The sequence below is a fragment of the Pelobates fuscus genome, chromosome 8, assembly GCF_036172605.1.
Source record: "Pelobates fuscus isolate aPelFus1 chromosome 8, aPelFus1.pri, whole genome shotgun sequence".
In the NCBI taxonomy this organism is placed as follows: domain Eukaryota; kingdom Metazoa; phylum Chordata; class Amphibia; order Anura; family Pelobatidae; genus Pelobates; species Pelobates fuscus.
Window position 1 is genome coordinate 53,896,430 of NC_086324.1, and position 24,659 is coordinate 53,921,088.

Sequence of the window (24,659 nt, forward strand, 5' to 3'; positions counted from 1 at the left end):
ACACACCTTATAATAACGCAGAGAGAGGCGTCTGAAGAAGAGGAGTCAGAGGAGGAAGGTGGCTTTGAGGAGGTGGAAGACCAAACACAAAAGGCGTCCCAGGGGGCTTCTTGTCACCTTTCGGGGACCCTTGGTGTTGTACGTGGCTGGGTGGAAGAAGAGACCTTCAATTACATCAGTGAGGACAAGGAACGTGACATGGCTAGCTTGGTATCCAACCTTGTGCAAATGGGGAGTTTGTGGTTGTGCAAATGGACTGTTTGCGGTGCGTTAAACAAGGAGTTTGGTCTGTCACTGTGAAGCGGGCGTAACCCTTACACTACCTGATCGATACAACATCATACCTGATATTTTAAAGCACGTTATTCCAAACAATTTAGGAATGTTAGGTGATTTATGCCCTTTATGGATTAAAACCAGACTCTGCATCAACTATGTAATTTTCCATGGGAGTTTTGCCATGGATCCCCCTGCGGCATGCCACAGTCCAGGTGTTAGTCCCCTTGAAACAACTTTTCCATCACTATTGTGGCCAGAAAGAGTCCCTGTGGGTTTTAAAATTCGCCTGCTCATTGAAGTCTATGGCGGTTCGCGAACATTTGCGGAAGTTCGCGTTCGCGGTTCGCAAACCGAAAATTTTATGTTCGCGACATCACTCGTTGAAACATTTGGTAGTATTTTGAAATGTTTCATTCAAATGCATTTATGTATGCCTTCTCTAAATAAAGAGGAACAAAAACAAAACTTTAAAATAAATAAGGGGAATCCTATACTCAACATAACTGTTCCTGTTCCTATGTACAACTTATATGGTGCACAGGAGTAAGAAAGTCGGTATACTTTTGTTGAATTCAGACACATGGAATAAGAGGAATTTTAAAGTTATGTGATTCATATTTCTCTAAATACAAATTAGGTAACAGCGCACACACAGGAAAAATTTTAGATTTTACATGGCTACTTCAAATCACCGATCTATACAATATGGCCATATGGTGCAACTTAATCCCCATATTAAAGGGATACTTAATGCCAGGAATACTTAGCTGACGTGGTCTGGGTGCCTACAGTTTCCCTTTAATACTATTTTTCTTGTGTGTGCACTGTTCTATAATAAAACAAACTGTCTCCATTATGGGCAACAAAGCGTATAATAAATATGTTCCTTCCCTGCACCAAACACAAAGAAAACAAAAATTGAATTATAGATTTGTTCTATGATCTACATTGAAGAACTCAACCTATCCATTTACAAGTGACAGTTCTGTTTTTCCTTAAACAAGTAAATGCTACTGAGGCTGAGGCAAAAATTATCTCACCAAGATGAGGCAAAAATTATCTTTTCTTAAAAAAATAAAAATAAACTAAACCTGGAAAACAGATGACACGCATGCACGCGCACACACACACACACACTATGCACCGCTAATACCACTCATATCATCTATGTCCTAGGACAGAATCTAACAGCCTTAGGGGCTCTCGATTTACATTGTGAAAGAAAATTCCAGCCAGGTATTTTTAAAGCAGTGTTCAGCTGCTGAAAGTTCTGTTACAAGAGGAACAAAAAAGGCTTTTCTTTTTTTTTGCCTTGCTCATTGAAAGCCCTGTACAATAGACCTTTTCATTATCAGATTATTTAACAGCTGTTGTTGGTACCATCACAAAACTATTTGTTACCACAGCATTACAAACAAAGCTGCAATGATTGAATGTACAAAAAATGCTATGTGATTGTTTTTTTTTGCCTTCCCTATCTCACACATCCAAGGAGGAAAAAATACAAAATAGTATAGATACATGGGTTACACCTTTTTGTAGGTAGTTGCTCAACACGGGGTATCTGCAGCACCTTAACTACAGGTGTTTGAGAAGTACTAGTCATTTTTCACCCTGCCTAGAAGAGTCTGAACTGACTTACTGGTAAACGCTGAGGCTTGGAAGTCCAAGCAATAGCCTAATACAGTGGTAGTCAACCTTTTTCTACCTACCGCCCACTAATGCATCTGTCTTGATGGAAGAATTTCCTTACCGCCCATCAGTTTTCGCGCAAGTGCAGAATATTTTTTTTAGAAAGGAGGGAGTTTTAAAAAAAATAAACGTACGTACATTTATCTTTTTATTTCTACTTTATGCAAGTATATGTTTTTAACTCTATGAAGTTTAATGAGAAAACAAAGTAAATTGAAATTACCTTTACTAGTGATTAATAAGACCCTTGAGGTTGATGCTGCGAGACTAAATATTTGATATCTGGTTCAATTTTCGTAAGGAACAAACAAATGTTTCCTCTTTCGGTGATATTCAGACGATTTCTCCGTTTGCTCATAATATGATTTCTCATCTGTGCATCAGCTCCCCTCCTCCCCCACCTCAATTCCCCTCCCCACCTTTTTTTTCCCCTTTTTTCTATTTTTTAACCTTCCTTATAGCAATGCCCAGTAGGAAGGCTAAGCTAGATAGCCCACTTACTATTATTAGCCAACAGCAATTCTCTCCTTTTCCTTTACCTTCTTTCTCCTTTTTACAAGTACTCTGCTCCTTCTTTCTTCTATTCTACAAGTACTCTGCTCACAGACAAACACACACACACACTCACAGAGAAACACGTACACACACTCACATATATACTTACAGACACACAAATTATTAATATTAAATGTCCAACCAGCCTCCCTACCTGGAGAGCTGGTGTGGATCTGTCCGTGGGGTCCAGTGGGGCTTCACTTCGGCGGGAGGCAGAGTTCTAATCTGAGGCGACAAGGGAGCTCTAACCTCTCTGCTCTGCTCCCTCGCGAGCTGTCTACTGATGCCAGGAGCCGGAATATGAGGTCATATTCCGGCTCCCGCGGCATCAAACATCGCGCGAGGGAGCAGAGCGGAGAGGTTAGAGCTCCCTCGCCGCCTCGGATTAGAACTCTGCCGCGCCGGGGGGGTCCAGAAGGTGGCCTGGCAGGAAGGAGCGCTTCCCTCCTGCCGGTCACTGAAATCTTGGCCGCTCGCACCCACCCACTCTAAAAAGGAGAAATCCTCTCAAAAAGAGGATTTAGCCGCCGAAATCCATATGGCCATACCGCGGTAGGGACCAGGTTGACAACCCATGGTCTAATACCTTGAGAAGCTGTGACTAGCTGACTAAGTATGCTAGATTTCAAACTTTCAGCCCAAGATGTAGCCACAGTTTAAGCTGAATGAACTCAGAGTTTACAAATGTATTCTTTTCTATGTAAGTTCATAAGCAAACATAATTGTGAGTTAAATTCTTCGTAACAGAGTTTTGGACACAGACAGTCTCATTTCAACACAAAAAAAAATCCTCTGACAGCTAGAACTCCTTATCAGATAGCCATTATCCAACATGCAGGCAGTGAAACCCGAGTGTTGTATTTTAATTTAATAATCTTGTGGTATCTCATGGGCATTTAAAGGGACATTGTAGTCACCATAACCACTATTGCTTAATGTAGTAGTTATGATGCATACAGTCTGTTCCTGCAGGCTGAGCACTGTAAATAAAAAGTCATATAGATGGCTACTTGAGGTTCTTTCTAGGCCAGTGCTGCACTAGCACTGGCATTCAGAGTCTCCATTCTCTGCATGGAGATCGCTGAACGTTCCCTAAAGAGTTGCATTAATACAATGCATCTCTATAAGGAGATGCTGATTGGCGCAGCAAAGCATTTTCCTGCGCATGTGCAATAGCCTCCCAATGTTTTCCTATGGTAAAGCATTTGATTGGCTAATATCATCGATATAGAGGCTCCCAGCCGTGTAGGCAGGGCTAGCGCGGTGAAGGGGGAAAAGGCGAGTTAACATCTTAACTCCACAGAAGGGGCCAGTCACCTAAACAGTTCGTTTAACACTATAGTGTTATGATTACTTGTTTGCATTCCTGACAATATAGAGTTCCTTTAATTACAACTTAGGGTGCTCCAGAAAGCCTTCCATTCCTGTAGACTGAGAGTCTTACTTTTGCTTACCACAAAATACTGGGTTGAATCCTAAGCAAATACATTTGGGACAGTAGTGGTGGTAATTACAACTTTGCAGGTATTATTCTTATAACTACCAATGAAGGTCTAATACGGTCTCTAGTCTGGTCATCCAAACTCAAGCTATTGTTGTAATCAAAATTAATTATTCAACCCCCCATTAAAAATCAGGTTTATTGTCAAAATGTACAGACTGTCAGCTGTTTGCAATGACCAAATCAAACAAAAGCAGTTGAAATAGCTCAACAACGAATGCTTCAAGTGGTTTCCCCAAATTCAACTGAAAATGCAACTTATGACTTCTCCAGTCTCAGAATTAGTTTACGGAATCTGTTGGCGCTATATAAATGGCGATAATAACAATAATAACTCCCTAAATAGAATCCCTCACAACAGCACAGATATGCAAAACAGGTGTTGCCTTAAGCTCAACTCATGCAACCAATCAAGTACTTCATTAGTTGCACCAGGTGTGCTTGAGCTGGAACACTTGAATTACCTGAACTGGCTAGGGCGTTGAGGAGAGTCACGTTTGACTGCATGTTGGAAATATGGCTAAGTTAATCGAATGATCCACAAAGTTAAAAGAAGAGATCATCGCCCTTCACAAACAAGGAACAGCATACAAAAAGATAGTGAATGGATTAAATGTTCCTAGAGACACCTATGGAAGCATAATTCCAAAATTCCATGTTGAAGAAACAGTGGTTACACTACCTGGATCGGGCAGAAAAATTACGCTATTAATGGCTGCAACTAGATTTCTGAGAAGTCGAGTGACTGCAAAATGCATGCAGAAAGATTTGGGGGCAACAGGCACTGAGGTTTCAGTGAGCACAGTAAGGCGTGTACTAAAACGCAGAAGGTTTCCATGCCAGAATTCCAAGATATATACCCCTACTGACTCAAAAGCACAAGAAAAGTCAGCTCCAATATGCTCAAAATCAATCATATAAATAAGCCACAGAAGTTTGGGAATTCTGTTCTTTGGAGCGATGAAACAAAACTGTAACTTTTCTTCCCAATGGAGTAGCGCTATGTCAAGAGGAAGAAGAATATAGCATACACTAAAAAGAACAATCTGCCTACAGTTATGAGTTGTCGCTCGGTGATGCTTTGCATCCTCTGGCACTGGAAACCTGCAGTGTGCAGAAGGAAAGCTTAATTCAGTGAAGTATCAAGGAATCTGTCTGTGAGGAAGCTAAAACGTGGGTGTCATTGGACTTGGCTGCAGAAGTAGTCCTGTAAAATTCTACAGTGGCCATCACAGTCACCTAACTTGAACCCCATAGAAAATCTCTGGTGGGATTTGAAGAAGGTGGTTTCAGCACACAAACCCAAGAATATTACTGAACTGGAGACAATTGCTCATAAGCAATGGGCTAAGATTCATCAAGAACGCTGCCAGAAGTTGCTGTCTGGCTATGCATCTAGTCTGCGGACTGTAAGCAGATGAAAGTCTGTAACTTGACAATAAGCCGAATTTCAATGGGGTTTGAATAATTTTGACTATAACTGTAGCTGTGGTGATGCCATTTAGACCACAGTTTCCAACTGTCGACTTTCTTTTTGGACAGAATTCAATCATTTCGCTGGCGCCCTAGCCTAAATGACTGGAAGTTCGGGAATGATGAATGGAGCAACACGAGAACATGGAGGAAGGTGAGTATTGTGGGAAAACTTTCTCTCACACAGGAAGTGGAGCTGACTTAAGCTCCTCCTTGTGTAAAGGAAAGTCAGGCATAGGAAAAATACATAAGACGAAGAAGTCCCTCTACTTTATCTTGTTTTAAAGAAGACTAGATCAGAACTACAGACAAGAAAAACAGATTCTAAAAGAGGAAGAGACAGTAAACGATTGGGAAAAGATAAGATCGGCACAACAGTGGCTCTTAGTCATAGAATATGGTTTAAAAATGATTTATATAGCACTAATTCTTATAACTATGGAAAAGTGAATTGCAGTAATAATGTACCCATTGCCAGTACATAGATTATGTATCACCTATGTTTGGCTTTTTTATTTATTTTTTTAAAGCGGGTAGGGGAGATATACAGCAGACATATCAGCGTTTACAGTTCTATATTTGGCTTTTATATCAATAGAAACCACAAAACCCAGAATCTGAGGAAAGACTACGCAGTAATGTAACACCAAGATTACAGAATATCAAGTATGTAGATCCACTACAATTCGACACAAAATAATCTCTCCAAAAAGCCATCCAAGTACCATTAGCGATTTTCTAACATTCCCAACCTAAACACCATAGCAGGTCTTAAAACATTACACACAGATGTAAAAGCCTGAAAGGAACACTTTTTTTTTTACCTTTAAAGCAAAAATGGCAAATTCTATAGCATCTATGCAAAGACAGAATTTTTAAGCATAAGCTGTTCTTTTACGAACAGTTACAGTGAGAAAATGGTAACATTCCAATTAAAAATTTGTCTGAATGATCAAACCCTTAAATGAGAGTTCAGCATTTGCTTTAACATTGTAATTTTAAGTCTGATTTTATGATGATTAACTTGACTTCCAAGGCACCCCTCTAATTACAAATCCACAGACTGCAACAATATTTCATAAGGAATTGCCTTTCCACTTTAAAAAGCAGCAGGAAAAATAAAACAGCAGTTAATGATAATGAACAACGCTGTGAACTAGATATGTAATAAAAGCTCTGTAAACGGCACAAATATCTCTAGTGTGATTATTTGGTCAAATGATTAATCAATTATCAAATGCTGTGTGGTTCCTCATTAGAAAATTAACTAATCCAGTACAATAAAGACATGTCAAATGATTACTGGAGTACAGATGCCCTATCACAAAAGGTCAAAACATGCAAACTAGCCAAGTCAAATATCTTTCTGAAGATACCAAAGGCTTTCAGCATAGATAGTAATTATTTTGCAGGTGGCAGAGAATTGCTCACTATTAAGAACCTAAGCTGTATTTAACGTTTGGCTATTTTGGCCTAACATTTGAAAATTCCCTTGAGTTTCTGGCAATGCATGTTTTAATAACCCAATAAATAAAGCTTATAGACCTATGGTGGTAGTAGAAAAGAGTTCAGTGTCACGCTCTGCTAGCAATAATTTGCGCTGAACATCATGACCGGTCACACATTCATAACCCTAGGCATTGTGCAGAAAGCAATAATGCAAAATTTGTGTCACATGACTGAGAAGTCAAACGTGAACTTACAAGGACACTATAGTACCAGAACAACTACAGATAAATGTAGTTGTTCTGGTGTCTATATTCTGACCCAGGAGGCTTTTTGCTGTAAACATTGCCTTTTTAGAGAAACGGCAGTATTTACATTGCTGCCTAGGGACATCTCCAGTTGCATTCACTCAGACAGCAACTAGAGGTGCTTCCTTAGTCAGTGCTGCACAACACGCAAGACAGAAGTTCATCATCTCCACTCTCTGCATGAAGACACTGAACTTTCCCTATAGAGATGCACTGATTCAATGCATCTCTATGAGGAGATGCTGATTTGCTGATTGGTTAGGGTGGCGTTTAGCATTCCCCCCCCCCCCCCCCCCACCTCCTTGGCTGAGATCATCATAGGCAAGCATTGGATTAACTGAGATTGTCAATTTTAATGAGCTCAGCCAAGAAGGCGGGGTGGAGCAGAGCCAGCGCCGGCGGACTTGCGCAGTCCTGAAAAATAAAGGTGAAAAAAATATTTATTTAAGGGGAGCAAGGGCCTAAGTCAGGGGTTGCTGCGGCGCCCCAGGCTCAGATTATCGCGAGAGTGAACTCTGGAAAAGGTAAGCGGGGGGGGGGAAATATTAAAATAATAATTTATTTTTTTTAATTAAAAAATAAAAAGTATATATTTATCTGCCCTCCTACCCCCACAGACCCGCAATAACTCCCCCCCATACACACAATTATCTGCCCATACAACCTGCCCACACACACACACACATACTGCATCCTTCACAAACACAATGCACCACTCACACGCACACACTCCACCCCTCAGACACACTACTGCACCTATTCCTTAGTACAGCCCCTCCTGTCAGATCCCAGGTAAGTTGTCAAACTGTTCTTAAACAGTTTGACTACTTACTCTGGGAGGGCACTACAGCACTATTGGCAAGCTTGGCAAGATTAGGTTCTGGATCTGCGCTTGACCGGCAAGCATTTCTGACGAACAGGGGCCCAGTAAATGCTGCTGCGTGTACATATATACAACCTAGGAAATTGTTTTAACTTGGGATGCCTTGGAAATATATTGAAATGTTAAGGGCGCCTTGAACCTAAAAGGTTTGGGAACCACTGGCCTAAATAATGTTTTAACACTATCAGGCCAGGAACATACATTTGTATTCCCAACCCTATAGTGTTCCTTTAATTATGGGTTTATTAATGTGGTTTAAAACATAAAAACTGAAAAGTTAATATCTGTATTCAGTGCAGAAATTCTAGTGGGCTACTGCAGCAATAATGGTGAAGATAACGAGATTTATTGGGAGATACAAAGCCCCAAATGATGGCAAGCAGAATTTAGTAACAAGTGAAGTGTAAAGTAACAAAGTGAGGATAAATAGATAACAAAACTGAAAGCAAAGTGACCCCAATCCAGTCATGTGGACCAAACAAAACAAAAGCAAGAGAGTATATGTAGTAACAATCTTCCCAGAATTCTGCTCATCGATTACATACAATCTTTATCACACAATATTTATGATTCAATAAAATGCTTGTTTTTTGGAGTGGGTGTGATGTTCCTTCACCATTCCGTCATTCCCTAATGATTTATGCATTGAAGAATTTGTGTAAATATGACATGCGTATATACACACTCATACATATACAAAATTAAGAGGATTGCACTCACCAGAACATGCATACATTAGGAGGGTGCTGTAGTAGCCAATTCATACATCATCCACGCATAGGTTGCTAGGATGGGACCTGCCAAGAATGGGGTACATTGGCATTGTCTACCAAAAATAGTGCGTGCACTGGATCATGTATGATATGGCTATTTTTAGATACATACATACATACATACATACATACATACACATATATACATATATATATATAAACAAAAAACACGAATAGTTCCTGCACTCACGCTCCAATGTCCCTTAATGGCCGGGTGCCAACCACAAACAGCTTCAATATCCAAAAAATCCAAATGTATGGCTGCACTCACGGTTTAAAAGTCCAAAGTTTAATGAAAAAATGATTTAAAACATCAGAAGATCAACGTTTCAGTCATGTAAGACTTTCATCATGATCCTGATGAAAGTCTTACATGACTGAAACGTTGATCTTCTGATGTTTTAAATCGTTTTTTCATTAAACTTTGGACTTTTAGGGGGGGCGGAGCTAAGCGGCCATGCTGAGCGGTTGCACATGGGATGAGCTCCGTGCAAAAACGCTCTGAATCAGTCAAAACCGTGGTAAAAACCCAGCTAATCGACCGTTAGGCGACCTGGAGAAGGGAGCCCTACGACTGCAGAGCTAAGCGCCAAGCAACCTGACTGAAATCGGAGGCTCCTAACCGGGGATAGACCTGAGGCCTACCAGAGGCCTACTCTGACAAAGCGAGGGAGGCGGCCGATCCCTACACCGACAGCAGCCACTCACCTGGAGGTCTCCCTGGTAAACTCCCTCCCCCCCCTGCCGGTGAGGGTCATCCCGGCAACTAAAGCCTGAAACACAGCGGCAAAACCACAGCGGTGACTGCCCCACAAAGCCGACACAGCACCAACAATCATGGTGGTCACCACAATTAACCCTCTTAAATGCGCCCCGCTGCCCCCCCTGGAAGAAAGGCTGGAGCTCCTGTTCTCCACCTTTTGGGCTAAAATATACCAGAGAGGAGGCACAGAAGTGGAGACCCCACCAGCAGCAATTCAAGAAGGGGCCGAGCAGAGACTCGCTGCTCCCGTGCGGGGCAACAGCAAAGCTAAAATGGCGGGAAGAAAGAAACGGTTGACCCGACGGAAACCTCGATATCGCAGACCAAGTCTAGCGGTGAGTCATCCGACCCCCCACCAGGGGCTACCCCTTTGCAATCTAACCACCTACCGCATGCCCACAGTGCCCCTGAGACCTCCTGCCCAGGAGACTGACATGCCTCACACGCTGACGACCAAAGCTCCCAGTCAGCCACCCTCTCCGGATACAACACTCCTGCTCAAGCGGGGCATCGGCTGAAACGACCACACCATCGAGGCACCAGCCCCACACAGCGAGCGGCAGGCAGGTCGGAAGATGGGCTTATAGACTCCACACACTCGCACGCTGGGACTCTCTCATACAGATACCGTGGATCGGGTTTTGCCTGATACGCACCCCTAACATGACTTTGCACAGCAGCTTATACTGTATTATGTGTAATGCTCACTTTTTGTTTCACTTCCTAACTTAATGCATGTAGCCTACTAAATACCACTTAGATCAGCAGTTACGGAGTATAAAATGTATGCCTCTCACTTAGCATGCCTCTCACTTAGTTATACATAGTCAAGTTTAGCGTGGTTTACCATGTATAAGCTCGCTCATCTTAAAGATCTAAAGCGACATTACAATATACTGATATAAATGCATAATCTGCAATAGCAATGCCCTAATCTAAAGTGCTAAATGTATGTTATTTTGCTATTTCTATACTTGTATCTCTCCTTTTTTTTGTTGAAAAGCATAGAAGAACTTCTAGATAAGCAACATTACTATATATAAAAATGTGCAGTACCCTCTAATGCCTAACAAAGGTATTTCTGTGTTAGAAAACTGCTTACCCTAGCTATTGTGGCAGTGTAAGCTTGATGTGATTTATCCATGCACAAATAAAATAAACTTTGGACTTTTAAACCGTGAGTGCAGCCATACATTTGGATTATATATATATATATATATATATATATATATATATATATATATATATATATATATATATATATATATATATATATATCGTATTTATTCGAGTATAACGCGCACACGTGTATAACGCGCACCCCTAATTTTCGATTAAAAATCGGTATAAAATTTTGTACCGATTTTTAATCTAAAATTAGGGTTGCTCGTTATACTCGAATAAATATTAGCCCAGCAGAAGATGGAGGGGGAGCTCCGATAATACTTACCAGGACCGCCGGGCAGCAAGCGTTTACTCACCTCCCTGCAGCTCCTCCAGCTCCCCAGTGTAAATCTCGCGAAACCCGCGGCCGTCAGAGCTGGCTGCGGGTCTCGCGAGATTCACACTGGGGAGCTGGAGGAGCTGCAGGGAGGTGAGTAAACGCTTGCTGCCCGCCACCCCAGGACCGCCGGGCTTGTAATGAGCCCGGCGGTCCTGGGAGGTATTATCGAAGCACCCACTCCCTCCCTCTTCTGCTGGGCTAATATTTATTCGAGTATAACGCGCACCCCTAATTTTAGATTAAAAATCGGTACAAAATTTTGCGCGTTATACTCGAATAAATACGGTATATATATATATATATATATATATATATATATATATATATATATATATACACACACACACATATACATGCACATACACATACATACATGCATACACACACACACCTATCATAAAACTTATACTTGTTTTTGACAAACTAGAGCGACGGACGAATCTGTGACAGAAAGCCTTTGTAACCTGCAGATAATGGCATGGTGATTGTGTATTCTGTAATGTAATCATGGGTGTCCATACTCTGCATTCTACTGCTATCCTGTTTCTCTGGTAACCATTATTAAGTCTACAATAGTGGGCGGGATTCATGTCTAGATGTGCCCAGCACTCTCAGCCTATCACTGCTGTCCAGATTGACAGGTTTGGTACTCATAATATGGAAGTGTAAATTACGCATTATTAAGTCTGCTGAAGAGTGGGGTAGACTGTGAGTGCAGGAAATAGCCCACGCTTTTTTGTCTATTCACAAGAGGTTTGTGAAAAAAATAAATTAATGGGGGAAGCAACCAGAGCCCTCTCTTAGCAACATAACCACTACACTTAGGTGTAGATTTTTACACATTTATCTCCATGACGAATCAACAATTGTGGTGAAATTCAGCATGGAAAGCCCCTTTAATATTTAATATTGTAGGATTTTCATTTTCTTTTCCTATCTTCAAAAAAAAATGCCTTTCCATTCCTTGTAGTTCAGGAATATTTTAAACCTACAAATAAAAGTCAACACATAATAATGGTATCCATACATTTCCTGGTTCAATTCTTACAAAGAAACATGTAGGAGCAAGGAAGCGGTCACATTAACTCAAAGGAGCTACATAGAGCAACACAAAAACAATTGTGGCAGTGAGTCTGTTGTGAACCAGCCCTTACAGTATTAACGAAAAGCAGCAATTCGATTTGGTTTAGTGAGAAGCAGAAAAATAGACTACTGTACTCAGAGATAAAAGGCATGCTTGCAAAAAAAACAAGGATTTTAGATAATTACAACATTCAAACCTTCAGGGCTATACACTAGACTGAGAATTATAAAGAATCCAAAAAGAGAATTGCAAATTATAGGCCAAAAGACCTTATATTTCAGACTGGGCCCCTTAAAACAGCATTAACACCCAGCACTCCCAAGCAACCAAGTCCTGCTGAATCTTCAGAGCAGAGGTATCATCTCTGGAAGCACCTCGAGGAGGACCCGCCCCCAACCATGGCATACTAAATCAACGCGCTACCTGCAAAGATGCTCCCGTTGTGCTGAACGCTCCTGGAGGAAGTCCCGCACCCAGGCAGACTTTCTCCATTATAGATTCATATTGTGTTCATACAGTGCAGCCCTTGCCCTTGCCAAACAGTCCTATTTTTCCGCTCTCATTAGTTCATGTTCCCGCAACCCCAGGCGTCTCTTTCACACCTTTAATTCTCTTCTTCGCCCTGCTGTGGCCACCCCCAAAACTAACCTTACTGCTGATAACTTTGCATGTTACTTCACTGACAAGATTGAACAGCTAAGGAAAGAATTCTCCCCTCCTTGCCTTTCTGTTTCTCAATCACACATAGATCATGCCTTTCCTACCCTTCAGACATTCTCCCCAGCTACTGACCAAGAGGTGGCTGCTCTTCTTTGCTCCTCTCGCCCCACCACTTGCCAGCTCGATCCTGTCCCATCTCACCTTATTAGATCTCTCTCCACTTGTCTCGTGCCTTCTCTAACACACATCTTCAACTGCTCGCTCTCTTCTGGCATCGTCCCTGCTGACCTTAAACATGCCACTGTAGTACCTATACTAAAAAAAACATCCCTCGACCCATCCACCCCCTCTAACTACCGTCCCATATCTCTGCTCCCTTTTTCCTCAAAGCTTCTGGAAAGACTTGTCTTTACCCGTGTGTCTCATTTCCTCAATTCCAACTCTCTCCTTGACCCCCTTCAATCTGGCTTCCGCCCTCTCCACTCTACAGAGACTGCCCTTATCAAAGTTACTAACGACCTAATCGCAGCTAAATCCAAAGGCCACTACTCCATACTAATTCTTCTTGACCTCTCAGCGGCCTTTGACACCGTTGATTATGCTCTCCTTCTTCAAACTCTTCAATCGCTTGGTCTCTGTGACTCTGTCCTCTCGTGGTTTTCCTCTTATCTCTCCCAACGCTCATTCAGTGTCTCCTTTTCTAATGATACCTCCTCCCCTTGCCTTGTCTCGGTTGGAGTTCCCCAAGCCTCCGTCCTTGGTCCCCTTCTATTTTCTCTTTATACTGCCTCTCTTGGCAAACTTATTACCTCTTTTGGATTTCACTACCACCTGTACGCTGATGACACCCAGCTATATCTCTCCTCCCCGGACCTCTCCCCTGCAACGTGTCACTGCTTGCCTTTCTTCCATCTCTGACTGGATGTCATCCCGCTTTCTGAAACTCAATCTCTCAAAAACTGAGCTCCTTGTCTTTCCTCCTCCTAATACTGATCCTCCTCTTTTGCTCTCCCTCCAAGTTTGTGGTACCAACATCAGTCCATCCTTGCAAGCGCGCTGTCTTGGCGTCATACTTGACTCTGGTCTCACCTTTGAGCCTCACATCCAGCATGTTGCCAAATCCTGTAGATTCCATCTTAAAAACATAGCCCGCATCCGCCCCTTTCTTGCACCAGATACTACCAAGGAGCTTGTCCATGCTCTAGTAATTTCCCACATGGATTATTGTAACCCTCTCCTGATTGGTCTTCCCAATAGCCGTACTGCACCCTTACAGTCTGTAATGAATGCTGCTGCTAGATTGATTTTCCTCTTTAGTCGTTTCTCTCACACCTCACCCCTCTGCCAGTCCTTACATTGGCTTCCTGTATGCTATAGGAGTCAATTCAAGGTACTAACTCACACCTATAAAGCACTGAACAACTCTAGCCCCTCTTATATCTCCTCACAGATCCATAGGTATGTCCCTTCTCGGTCTCTCCGCTCTGCCCGTGACCACCTCCTGTCCGTTGTCCGCACTCGTACGGCCAACTCGCGCTTGCAGGACTTCTCACGGGCGGCTCCCTTCCTATGGAATAGCCTGCCTACCGCCATCAGACTCTTCCCTAGTCTTTCATCTTTTAAGAAGTGCCTTAAAACCCATCTCTTTAGGAAAGCTTATGGCCTCCAAGACTAACCCTTACCTCACATACCTGTCTCTTGCCCTCTCCTAAAGGGCAGCCCACCTTATTTGATTGTAAATTCCTGTCCTAATGTGTTTTACACCCCACCTCCTATAGAATGTAAGCTCGTTTGAGCAGGGTCCTCTTCAACCTATTGTTCCTGTAAGTTTATTTGTAATTGTCCTATTTATAGTTAAATTCCCCTCTCATAATATTGTAAAGCGCTACGGAATCTGTTGGCGCTATATAAATGGCAATAATAAATAAATAAATAAAAGAGTGAAATTGTAAAAAAATTATCTATCTTACGCACACTGGCTTGGGGTTGCTGACACGTCTTCTGAATCACAGGTGCAGCAGGACTTATATATATATATATAATTAATACATATCTTCATGCTGACATTCTCAAAATGCACAGATAGCATATCATGCAAAGTAACTTCTTCCTGCTACAACAATATTGCATTAAAGTGTCAACACCATAATCACTGCAATTCATTGATGTGGTTATGGTGCTACATATATATTATTATTATTATTGGTATTTATATAGCGCCAACTAATTTCGCAGTGCTTTACAATTTTATGAAAGCGTGAAATTTACAATAAATGAGACAATTACACAGTGACACAGGAACAATAGGTAGAGGAGGGCCGTGCTCAAAACGAGCTTATATTAGGGCAGGGCTTGACAAATTTGCTTGGAATCTAGGAGCCAGGTTTTTCAATGTCAAAAATACAATTGTTAAAGGGACACTATAGTCACCAGAACCACTACAGCTTAATGTAGTTGTTCTCGTGTCTAAAATCTGTCCCTGCACACTTTTTCAATGTAAATATTTACTTTTTTCCCCCAAGCAGTCTTTACGACAGCCATGGGAGGTGTGGCTAGGGCTGCATAGAGTAATAGGGAATCATAATCATAATTTGATTTAAGTCACATCACCACCATATTAGTATTTGCAATCATTATTGAAACCATGTTACTAGATTTCAATTTACATAACAAGAAGCAAAGTACTAGTTAGCTGTATTCGATCCCGTTCTTTAAAATAGACTACTAGAGCATAGTCAGAATTTATAAAGAAATTTAATAAGAGATTCTTGAAGCATACATCAAAGCTGAAACCATGATTCTCAATGCCTACATCTAAACGAAGACATCAAAATTCTCATGTGTAACACAAATCAACATGGATACATATTACTTGTCACAACACATCAGAGTTTACTTATAAAACAAAAAGCAATTCAGGGCAAAGTTCTAAACTTGAGCAATTACCATGGAAACCATTGGAATGCTCCTACCAATTGCTCTATTTTCAGAACCATGTCCCAGAATATCTCATTATGAATAACCTAGGTATATATGTTTTTATGTGTTTGTTTCAAATGGATCCCATATACAGATTAAAAAACTGCTTCAGCACAGCAACACAGTATATCTTCCACACCTTCGAGACACCATACAGAGATATGTAAATATGCATACTCTGTATATAAATGTCATATTCATACTCCTTTATTTGAACACCAATAGCAATAAACGTTCTGCCTTATGAGCTTTAAGACTGAAGTCTGGTGTTTTAACTCGTTTATATGAGTTAAAAATTGCAAATATATACAAAATGTACAAAATCATAAGATATAGTGGCAAAAATATAGTAACAGTAATATGAAGAGTCTTACAAGTACTAATATGCATCATATGCAACAAAATCTGGGTTAAAAAGACTTATGATGCAGACACATTTTGGAATGTTTTGCCCAAGAAACTAGACCAGTCCAACACTTGCCACTCTGCTGCTTAACTCCAACAATGCGTTAAAAGCCATGATTTGTCATGTATTTTTATTTTCTATTCCTGTAGCTTATTAGAATGTACTGCAGTACGGATTCATAAAATTAAAATAGAAAAAGGTAACAAGCACAGACGAATTAAGAGTAAATTACAAGGCAGCAATAAAATAGGAGGGGTCTCATTTGAAAATCAATTAAATATTTAAACAGAACTGCACTGGAGGGCAATTCTCTTGGAGGTGACCTGTTTCTGTTAGTGGAAGCAAAGCCAGAAGCAGGGCACTCTGAGCCTCCTGCCAAATCCCACATGACATCACATGGGATATTTGACAAAACCACAAGTTCATCATTGTAATTCATGGAAACAGCTTGATGAGACAAACGCATTGCTTGCTTTTTTTTTTTCTCTCCCAAGCTGTGAAGTTGGAGAAGGTGAGAATATAAAGTTTAAGCCAATTAATTTTTAGAATTCATTTCTACAGCATCTTGGTCATTATGCATTGTGTGAAAAAGGCAATAAAAAGAACTGCAAGTCTATGCAGCAGAACATAAACTATAAACCTGCCTGTTTAGTGTTACCTTCAAAAAAGAAATATACAGCTCTAACAATACTAAAATCAGATTATGTATGATCATACTTCAATGGCTGAACTGCCCATCTGTGAAAAGGTCAATGAGACGAACAGGTTTATGGGCATGTCAGTATGGTCACATGATGAATCTTGCGTTCCTTCAAATGGACCAAAATGATCCATTGATCATATAACATTACAGTACATAGTTTAAAAAAAAACAAAAAAAAAAAACAATGATAAGTGAGCAAAGAATGCTTCATCCTCACAAGTAAAACACTGTAAATAGACTTAATTTAATGAAAATAAGATATTAGAAATGGATAGACTGATTTGAGAGTGTTAACCCTTGTTAGGCCACATGAGCTTGTATTGTAATACTTCTATTAAAGATATTAACACTGCAAATACATCAGAGAGTGAAAAGATAAAATGTTATACCTTGCTACCTTCACTATTTTACATTTGAAACAATAAATTCAAGTATTGTATTCTGCCTAGAAGTATCAACAGTGTTATTAATTGTTCATCAATCATCCTCTGTATGTCTCTCAGTTACTGATGGGGTGAAAAGCCTAATTAAATTCTCTATGTACAGTGTACAAAGTGGCTCAGCATCCAAGATGCATCCAGTCACCAAATTGTCACACAGAAGCAGAAACGTTAACCATTTGAACACCAGCAAAGCATGCAACATAGGACAATTATAATTGTACTAGGTTGGCAAACTTCACATTTTTAGCTACAAATTAAGGGACCATGCAAATTAAATTGTAACCATAATCAGATAAGATATATATTAAAATCACCAATAAAAGAAATATATGATTAGCCTTTTGGGTGACTTGGATGATAGATGAGAGGGCGGACACCTCCAACATAACCAAATCCAGAGAATATAGGTAAGATGAGTTCCAAATGTTTATACTTCATCACAATCATAAACCCACATTAAAAAAAAAACCCACATTTTAATACTAGCATGGAGCGAATTGGCTTTGTAATTGAAAAGTAAAAAAATAACAGCTGGAAAACATTAACCCAAAATCTAAAGAGGACATGTTTAAGGAATCAATATAAACCGTATGAAAGACAATGAAGGATAAATCAATGAAGAACATGCACTGATTGATGCTATAAAAAAACAAAAAAAAACATAAAACGGTCATATGCTGTATGCAAATGCTACCTCAGCCACACTGAATGTGTCAGTAAGGGTGAAATAAACACCCATTAACCTCTTGCATTCGAGTGTGTGCCATTACCGCATAGCAATACTTTACTACCCACTCTTTAGCAATGAGGTTTAATGAATTTGCATTTGATATTAGCAGTAAAGGTTTCATCTTACTGAATGCCAATTATCATAAATGCATAGCAGAACATGTAATACAGGATTATATTGTGTGTGTATATATATATATATATATATATATATATATATATACACACACACACATACACACACACACTGGACCTTGCAGTGAATAAAACAGATTTCAAAGGGAGTATAAAGCTTAATGATACATGTGTACCATGAACACCCAGCCATAGCACTTGGGCAGTGGGTATAACATGATATGAAGAGAATTTGAATCTATGCTATGATGAAAACACTGCATGTTGGGGGAACATGCCTTCTCCAGCACTCCATCATGTGATAGAGGGAGCTCAGTAAATGCCTAATAACCACTTGTGTGGCAGGGCACTCACATATGAGATGCAATGCATAGAAACACTGGTAAATAATAATAATAATCTGGGGGAGGAGAGGGGGGGGGGGGTCTCTGATAATCTCTAGGGAGCCAGGTAGAGGGTTAGATCCCATTAATAACCCCCCCATGTTTATATAAAATACATGTTCCCTGGCTGTTATAACACTACTGATACACTGTAACATGCATTCATTATTCATTCTCAATTCATCACTGGGCGTCATTTTATTTTCTGCCTTTATAAAAAGGGGTTTATTGTAAACCATTACCCTGTAGCCAGTCCCCGTGCTGCCTGCCCCCATACACCCCCCATTATATTCTAATACCCCCCTCCCCCGCCCCCCAGACCTGGATGTAGTTGTTCTCGCAGTAGTCAGCCACTCTCTCCAGGTTGGTATAGCTGTCCAGCAAAGCCCTCCGGCCGCCGGGGATCTCCTCCTCCAGCAGCATCTGCAGCTCCGCCATCTTAAATTTGTTTTTATTTTTTTTTCACCACATCCTCCCCTCCTTAGGAACCCCGCTACACTGCGGAGAGAGAGAGAGAGAGAGAGAGAGAGAGAGAGAGACAGGAGAGGGCGGGAGCGCGCACGCCGCGACACGGACAAAACAGGGGGGGCGGAGTACGAGCGCGCGCCCCCGCGGACAAATCCAGCACAAGGTGGGCGTGCCCCAGAGCGGCGCGCGGCTCTTCACACAGCACTGTCAAGAGGCGAAAAGGTCTGGTGTCTGCGCGTGCGTCGTCACGTGGGCGGGGCCTGGAAGAAAAGGGAGGTGGGGGAGGCGCGCGCTTGTTTCTCCCTCACGCTCCATCTCCGCTTCTGGCGGTTGCCAAGCAACAAGGGGCGACACCGAATGGCCAGCGAACGGAGAGGGGAATGTGTAGAGGGACGGTGACGTCACGGTTTACATGTTTGGCCTCTTTGCTTGCAGTAATAGGTCCAACGTGTTAGGATTGATTTATAATTTGTGACTGTTATTAATAGTAACAATGTAAAACATCTGTTTTTAAACAGTGGAATCATTTGCCCAAATATGTTACTTAACGGGACACTCCAGGCACCAAAACAACTGCATCTAAATAAAGTTGTTATGGTTCTTGAAGGCCCCCCCCCCCCCCTCCAGGCACTCTGCCCTCAAGACGTTCTCAGCAAATCAGCGGTGCCACTGCGTGATGCCATTCCGCGCTTTCAGAATCCAGATTTCCTGCCTGGGTGGGAGTGGAGATCACCTCTGGAGGCAACTTTTAACTTTAACGGCTTAACCCGGTTTAACGTCATTTAGAGAAAGTTTGGTGCCTGGAGTTTCCTTTTAACCCCTTAAGGATTGACCCAAATGTACACGTTTTCATCAAAATAAAACGTAAACAAAACTTGGAATTTTACTATATGTCTTTTCAACCATAATTCACCTCTTTCATATTAAGTGCCCCCACACTTATTAGAAATCATTTTATTCAGGAGAAATAAGGCTTTCATTTAACATCACATATTTAGCTACCAAACATAATTTAATATGAATAACATATTAAAAAATTTGAGAAATTAAGATTTTTTTTTTTTTTAGTTCTGCATGACATTGTAACTGTGAATGTCATAAAACTGTTTGCTTTTACTGCAATAAAATACACATATTTGTATTCAGTGATGTCTCATGTGTAAAACAGTAACCCCTGTGTACAGATTTTATGGTGTTTTGGGAAGTTACAGGGTCAAATATAGCATGTTACATTTTTCAGTTTTCTCACATTGAAATTCGCCAGATTAGTTAGGTTGCCTTTGAGACAATATGGTAGCCCAGGAATGAGAATTACCATAATGATGGCATACCATTTGCAATGGTAGACAACCCAAGGTATTGCAAATGGAGTATGTCCAGTCTTTTTTAGTAGCCACTTAGTCACAAACACTGGCGTGTTGATATTTAATTGTGTGTGAAAAATGCAAAAACCTAATTTGAACACCAATTATGGCCAGTGTGACTAAATGGCTACTAAAAAAGACTGGACATACCCCATGTGCAATACCTTGGGTTGTCTACTTTTACAAATGGTATGCCATCATGGGGGTAATTCTCATTCCTGGGCTACCATACGGTCTCAAAGGCAACGTAACCAATCTGGTGAATTTCAATGTGAAAAAACTGAAACACAAGCCTTATATTTGACTCTGTAACTTTTGAAAACACCATAAAACATGTACATAAAGGGTACTGTTATACTCGGGAGACTTCGCTGAACACAAATATTAGTGTTTCAAAACCGTAAAACGTTTCGCATGAATTATATCGTCAGTGTAAGTGCCGTTTGTGTGTGAAAAATGCAAAAAACTTCACTTTCACTGATGATATCATCATTTTAATACATTTTACTGTTTTGAAACACTAATATTTGTGTTCAGTGAAGTCTCCTGAGTAAAACAGTACCCTCCACGTACAGGTTTTATGGTGTCTTGGAAAGTTACAAGGTTAAATATAGTGCTAGCAAATTAAATTCTCTGGACTTTCTGCCTGGGCTATCAGACAGGTCCCGCAAATTGTAATTAATAAAAAGACTTGATGTAAAAAATATTACATAATTTGATACGTAAAATTAAAATATATATATTTCACCGTATGTATATATATGTATATATATATATATTTTTTATTTATTTAATTATTTTAATTATTTAGATTTATATATAGATATATATAGTGATATATATATTTATGTATATAGATATATACATTATTTCGTTCTAAGTGTATTTTGATATCAATATATATTTACATTAATATCAAAATACAGTTAGAACGAAATTACACATATATATATTTTTTTTATTAATTATTTATTATTTTCTTTTTTAACGTATTTATATATTTATTTATTTTATATTTATATATATATTTAATTAATATCATTCTACATGTATTTTGATCTTTATATATATATATATATATAAATATTAAAATACACTTAGACAGTGTATGTGCATGTATATATATATATATATATATATATATATATATATATATATATATGATTTAAGTATATATTATTTAATTTTAAACTGTGTTTTAACGTTATTTTACTTTTTTTCATACAGCAGGGGGACTGCCTGTCATTCCAGGCACTTCCCCTGCTGGCACTGCTATAGACGGCTATTCCGTCCATGTGATCGTGAGGTCGTTTTTAGAGCCAGGTCCCCAAGGACGGCATAGCACGCCCGCCGTCCTTAAGGGGTTAACATGAAGTAAAAATAGTGCCAGTTTCTATAATTCCTAATAATAATAATAACAAAGTGTTTAACCAGGAATGGTATATTCAGATATCCTCTGGTTTCCAAGTACGTCCTGGGAATGTTACTTTTGCCCAACATCCAGGGGATGTTACTATTACCCAATAATACTGGTCCATTAGCCGCTCCTCCAGCACCATAACCACTACAGCGTGCTGTGGTGCATATGCTTCCAACAGTGCCATAGCTTCCCCCATGTTGGTAGTCAAACCATTTGCTAACAGTTTGAAAATAGACATGCTAATTTTGGATTTCAAATTTAACATTTTCACTCATTTTACTGGATCCATATTGTGAGACAAAATAAAAAGAACCCAAAAAGACTTTACCAATCACAGCATACCATTTGTAAAAAATAAAATAAAAAGATATCGTAAATGACACTGTAAGCATGTAACTGCTTCATCTCATTGAAGTGGTTATAGTGTCGGGGGTCCCCTGGTTCTGTCCTTCCATTCAGCATGAAAGGGACATTCCACTGCCCAAATTTAAAAAAACAAAGAAAAAAAAGTTTAAAAAAACTCAAATAGACTTTACCAATCACAGAATACCATTTGTAAAAATGTTTTTAAAAAGACAACTTAAATGACACTGTAGGCACCTAACTGCTTTATCTCATTGAAGTGGTTATAGTGTCTGGGGTCCCCTGGCTTTGTCCTTCCATTCAGCATCAAAGGGACAATGCCCAGTTTAAAAAAAAAAAAAAATACTGTTTAGTAGATATATCCCAATGAAAACATGGATGCATTTAGTTATGTATTTTTATATTATTTTTATTAGTTATGTATTTTTATCATTGGCTTTAAATCTCTTGTCTGAAGCCTTTGCAAGCACTCCCCATATATAACCCAGCCCAGACTTTCTGTGGCTGTCCAATCACATACTTTCCACTGCAGCTCAATGATATGTCTTTGCAAGGCAGATGCTTTGAGCAATTGAGCTTAGCTCCACTAAACTTAACAAACCAGGAAGCAGCAGCAGGGGCGTTTTAGCCGCAAGGCAAACAAGGCATTTGCCTTGGGCGGCATTTTCCAGGGGGCGGCAAAAACGCCGCCCCCAAATGCCCAGGGTAAGTGCCTTGTTAGCCTTGCGGCTAACTGGGCTGCCGGTTGGGCTGATGGCCTGGGCGGGCGGCTGGCGAGGGAGCTCTTCCTCTGAGCTCTCTGCTCAGCTCCCTCGCGCGCCGCAGAGTGAGGCTGGGAGCCGGAATATGACGTCATCTTCCGGCTCCCAGCCTCACTCTGCGGCGCGCGAGGGAGCTGAGCAGAGAGCTCAGAGGAAGAGCTCCCTCGCCAGCCGCCCGCCCAGCAACCAGCCCAGCAGCCCGACCGGCAGCCCCACTAGACCCCAGGGAGATAGAGAACCCCCCCCCCAGCATTCCCAAAGGTAAGGAGGCTGGGGGGTAGGTTAAATTAATTATATATTATTATATTATTATATATATTATATATATTATATATTATTAATATTATATATTATTATATATATTAAATATATATAATATATATAATATAATAATATATATAATATAATAATATATATATATAATATAATAATATATATAATAAATATATATAATATATTATATATATTATATATTATATATATTATATTATTATATTATATTATAATATATTATATATCAGAGAGTGTGTGTGTCTGACAGAGAGTTTGTGTGTCTGACAGTGAGTGTGTGTGTCTGACAGAGAGTGTGTGTGTCTGACAGAGAGTGTGTGTGTCTGTTAGTGAGTGTGTGTGTGTGTCTGTTAGTGAGTGTGTGTGTCTGCTAGTGAGTGTGTGTGTCTGCTAGTGAGTGTGTGTGTCTGACTGTGTGTGTGTGTGTCTGTTAGCTAGTGTATGCGTATCTGTCAGTGAATTTGTGTGTGTGTGTGTGTGTGTATTTAGAAGGTGGGACGGGGGGGAAGGGTTGGGTGGGGGTGTCGCGGGGGGGGGGGAGGGGGGAGAGGGGCGCCTGAGTTTTGTCCTGCCTAGGGCAGCACAAAACCAGGATACACCACTGAGCGGCAGGAACGGTTATCTGACTGGAGGAAGGTAAGCTGGCAGTTTGTGGTTACTGGAGACACATGGAGGTCTAAGGAGTGGGTGGGGGGCAGTACTGAGACACATAGAAGGCTAAAGAGGATTACTGAGACACACGGAGGGCTGGGGGGTTATTGGAGACAGATGTAGGGTTGGGTGGGAGTTATTGGAGACACTTGGAAAGCTGGGGGGGCATTATTGAGACACATGAAGGGCTGGGTGGGTTACTGGAGACACATGGAGGGTTGGTGGGGGTTATTGGAGACACTTGGAAAGCTGGGGGGGGGCATTACTGAGACACACGGAGGGCTGGAGTGGGGTTTACTGAGACACATGGTGGGCTGGGTGCAGGGCTCGAGTCCTGCAGGAACGCATGGGAACGGCGTTCCTGCACTTTTTCCAAAGCAGGAACGCCGTTCCCGTTCCCAGTCCTGCAGGACCTGCCCTGCTACCTGCACACAGGTCCCATCACACGCTGTGTTTCCTCTCCAGCTCTAACTCTCGCGAGACCCGCGGCTGTGAGAGCGTTGCCACGGGTTACCATGGCAACGCTCCGCACAGGCGAGCGAGAGTTAGAGCTGGAGAGGAAACACAGCGTGTGATGGGACCTGTGTGCAGCGGCTGGCTCCCCCACCGGACCACCAGGCGATCTCCCCCCTCCCTGACAAG

The 24,659-nt window shown here is 40.8% G+C and overlaps 1 protein-coding gene across 14 annotated transcripts in view; it reads right to left on the reverse strand.

Moving 5' to 3' along the window:
• The window catches only part of ABI2 (abl interactor 2), a 61,336-nt gene extending 42,089 nt beyond the window's left edge, over positions 1-19,247 (reverse strand). For 4 of the 14 annotated variants that reach the window (XM_063429829.1, XM_063429828.1, XM_063429817.1 and 1 more), the window contains exon 1: positions 19,021-19,242. In XM_063429829.1, the coding sequence (XP_063285899.1) occupies positions 19,021-19,137 (117 nt within the window). In that variant the 5' untranslated portion in view covers positions 19,138-19,242. Of the gene's footprint in view, positions 1-19,020 lie in introns of all 14 variants that reach the window. The other 10 variants (XM_063429820.1, XM_063429823.1, XM_063429815.1 and 7 more) reach the window with 7 other exon arrangements.
• Positions 19,248-24,659: the final 5,412 nt, after the last annotated feature.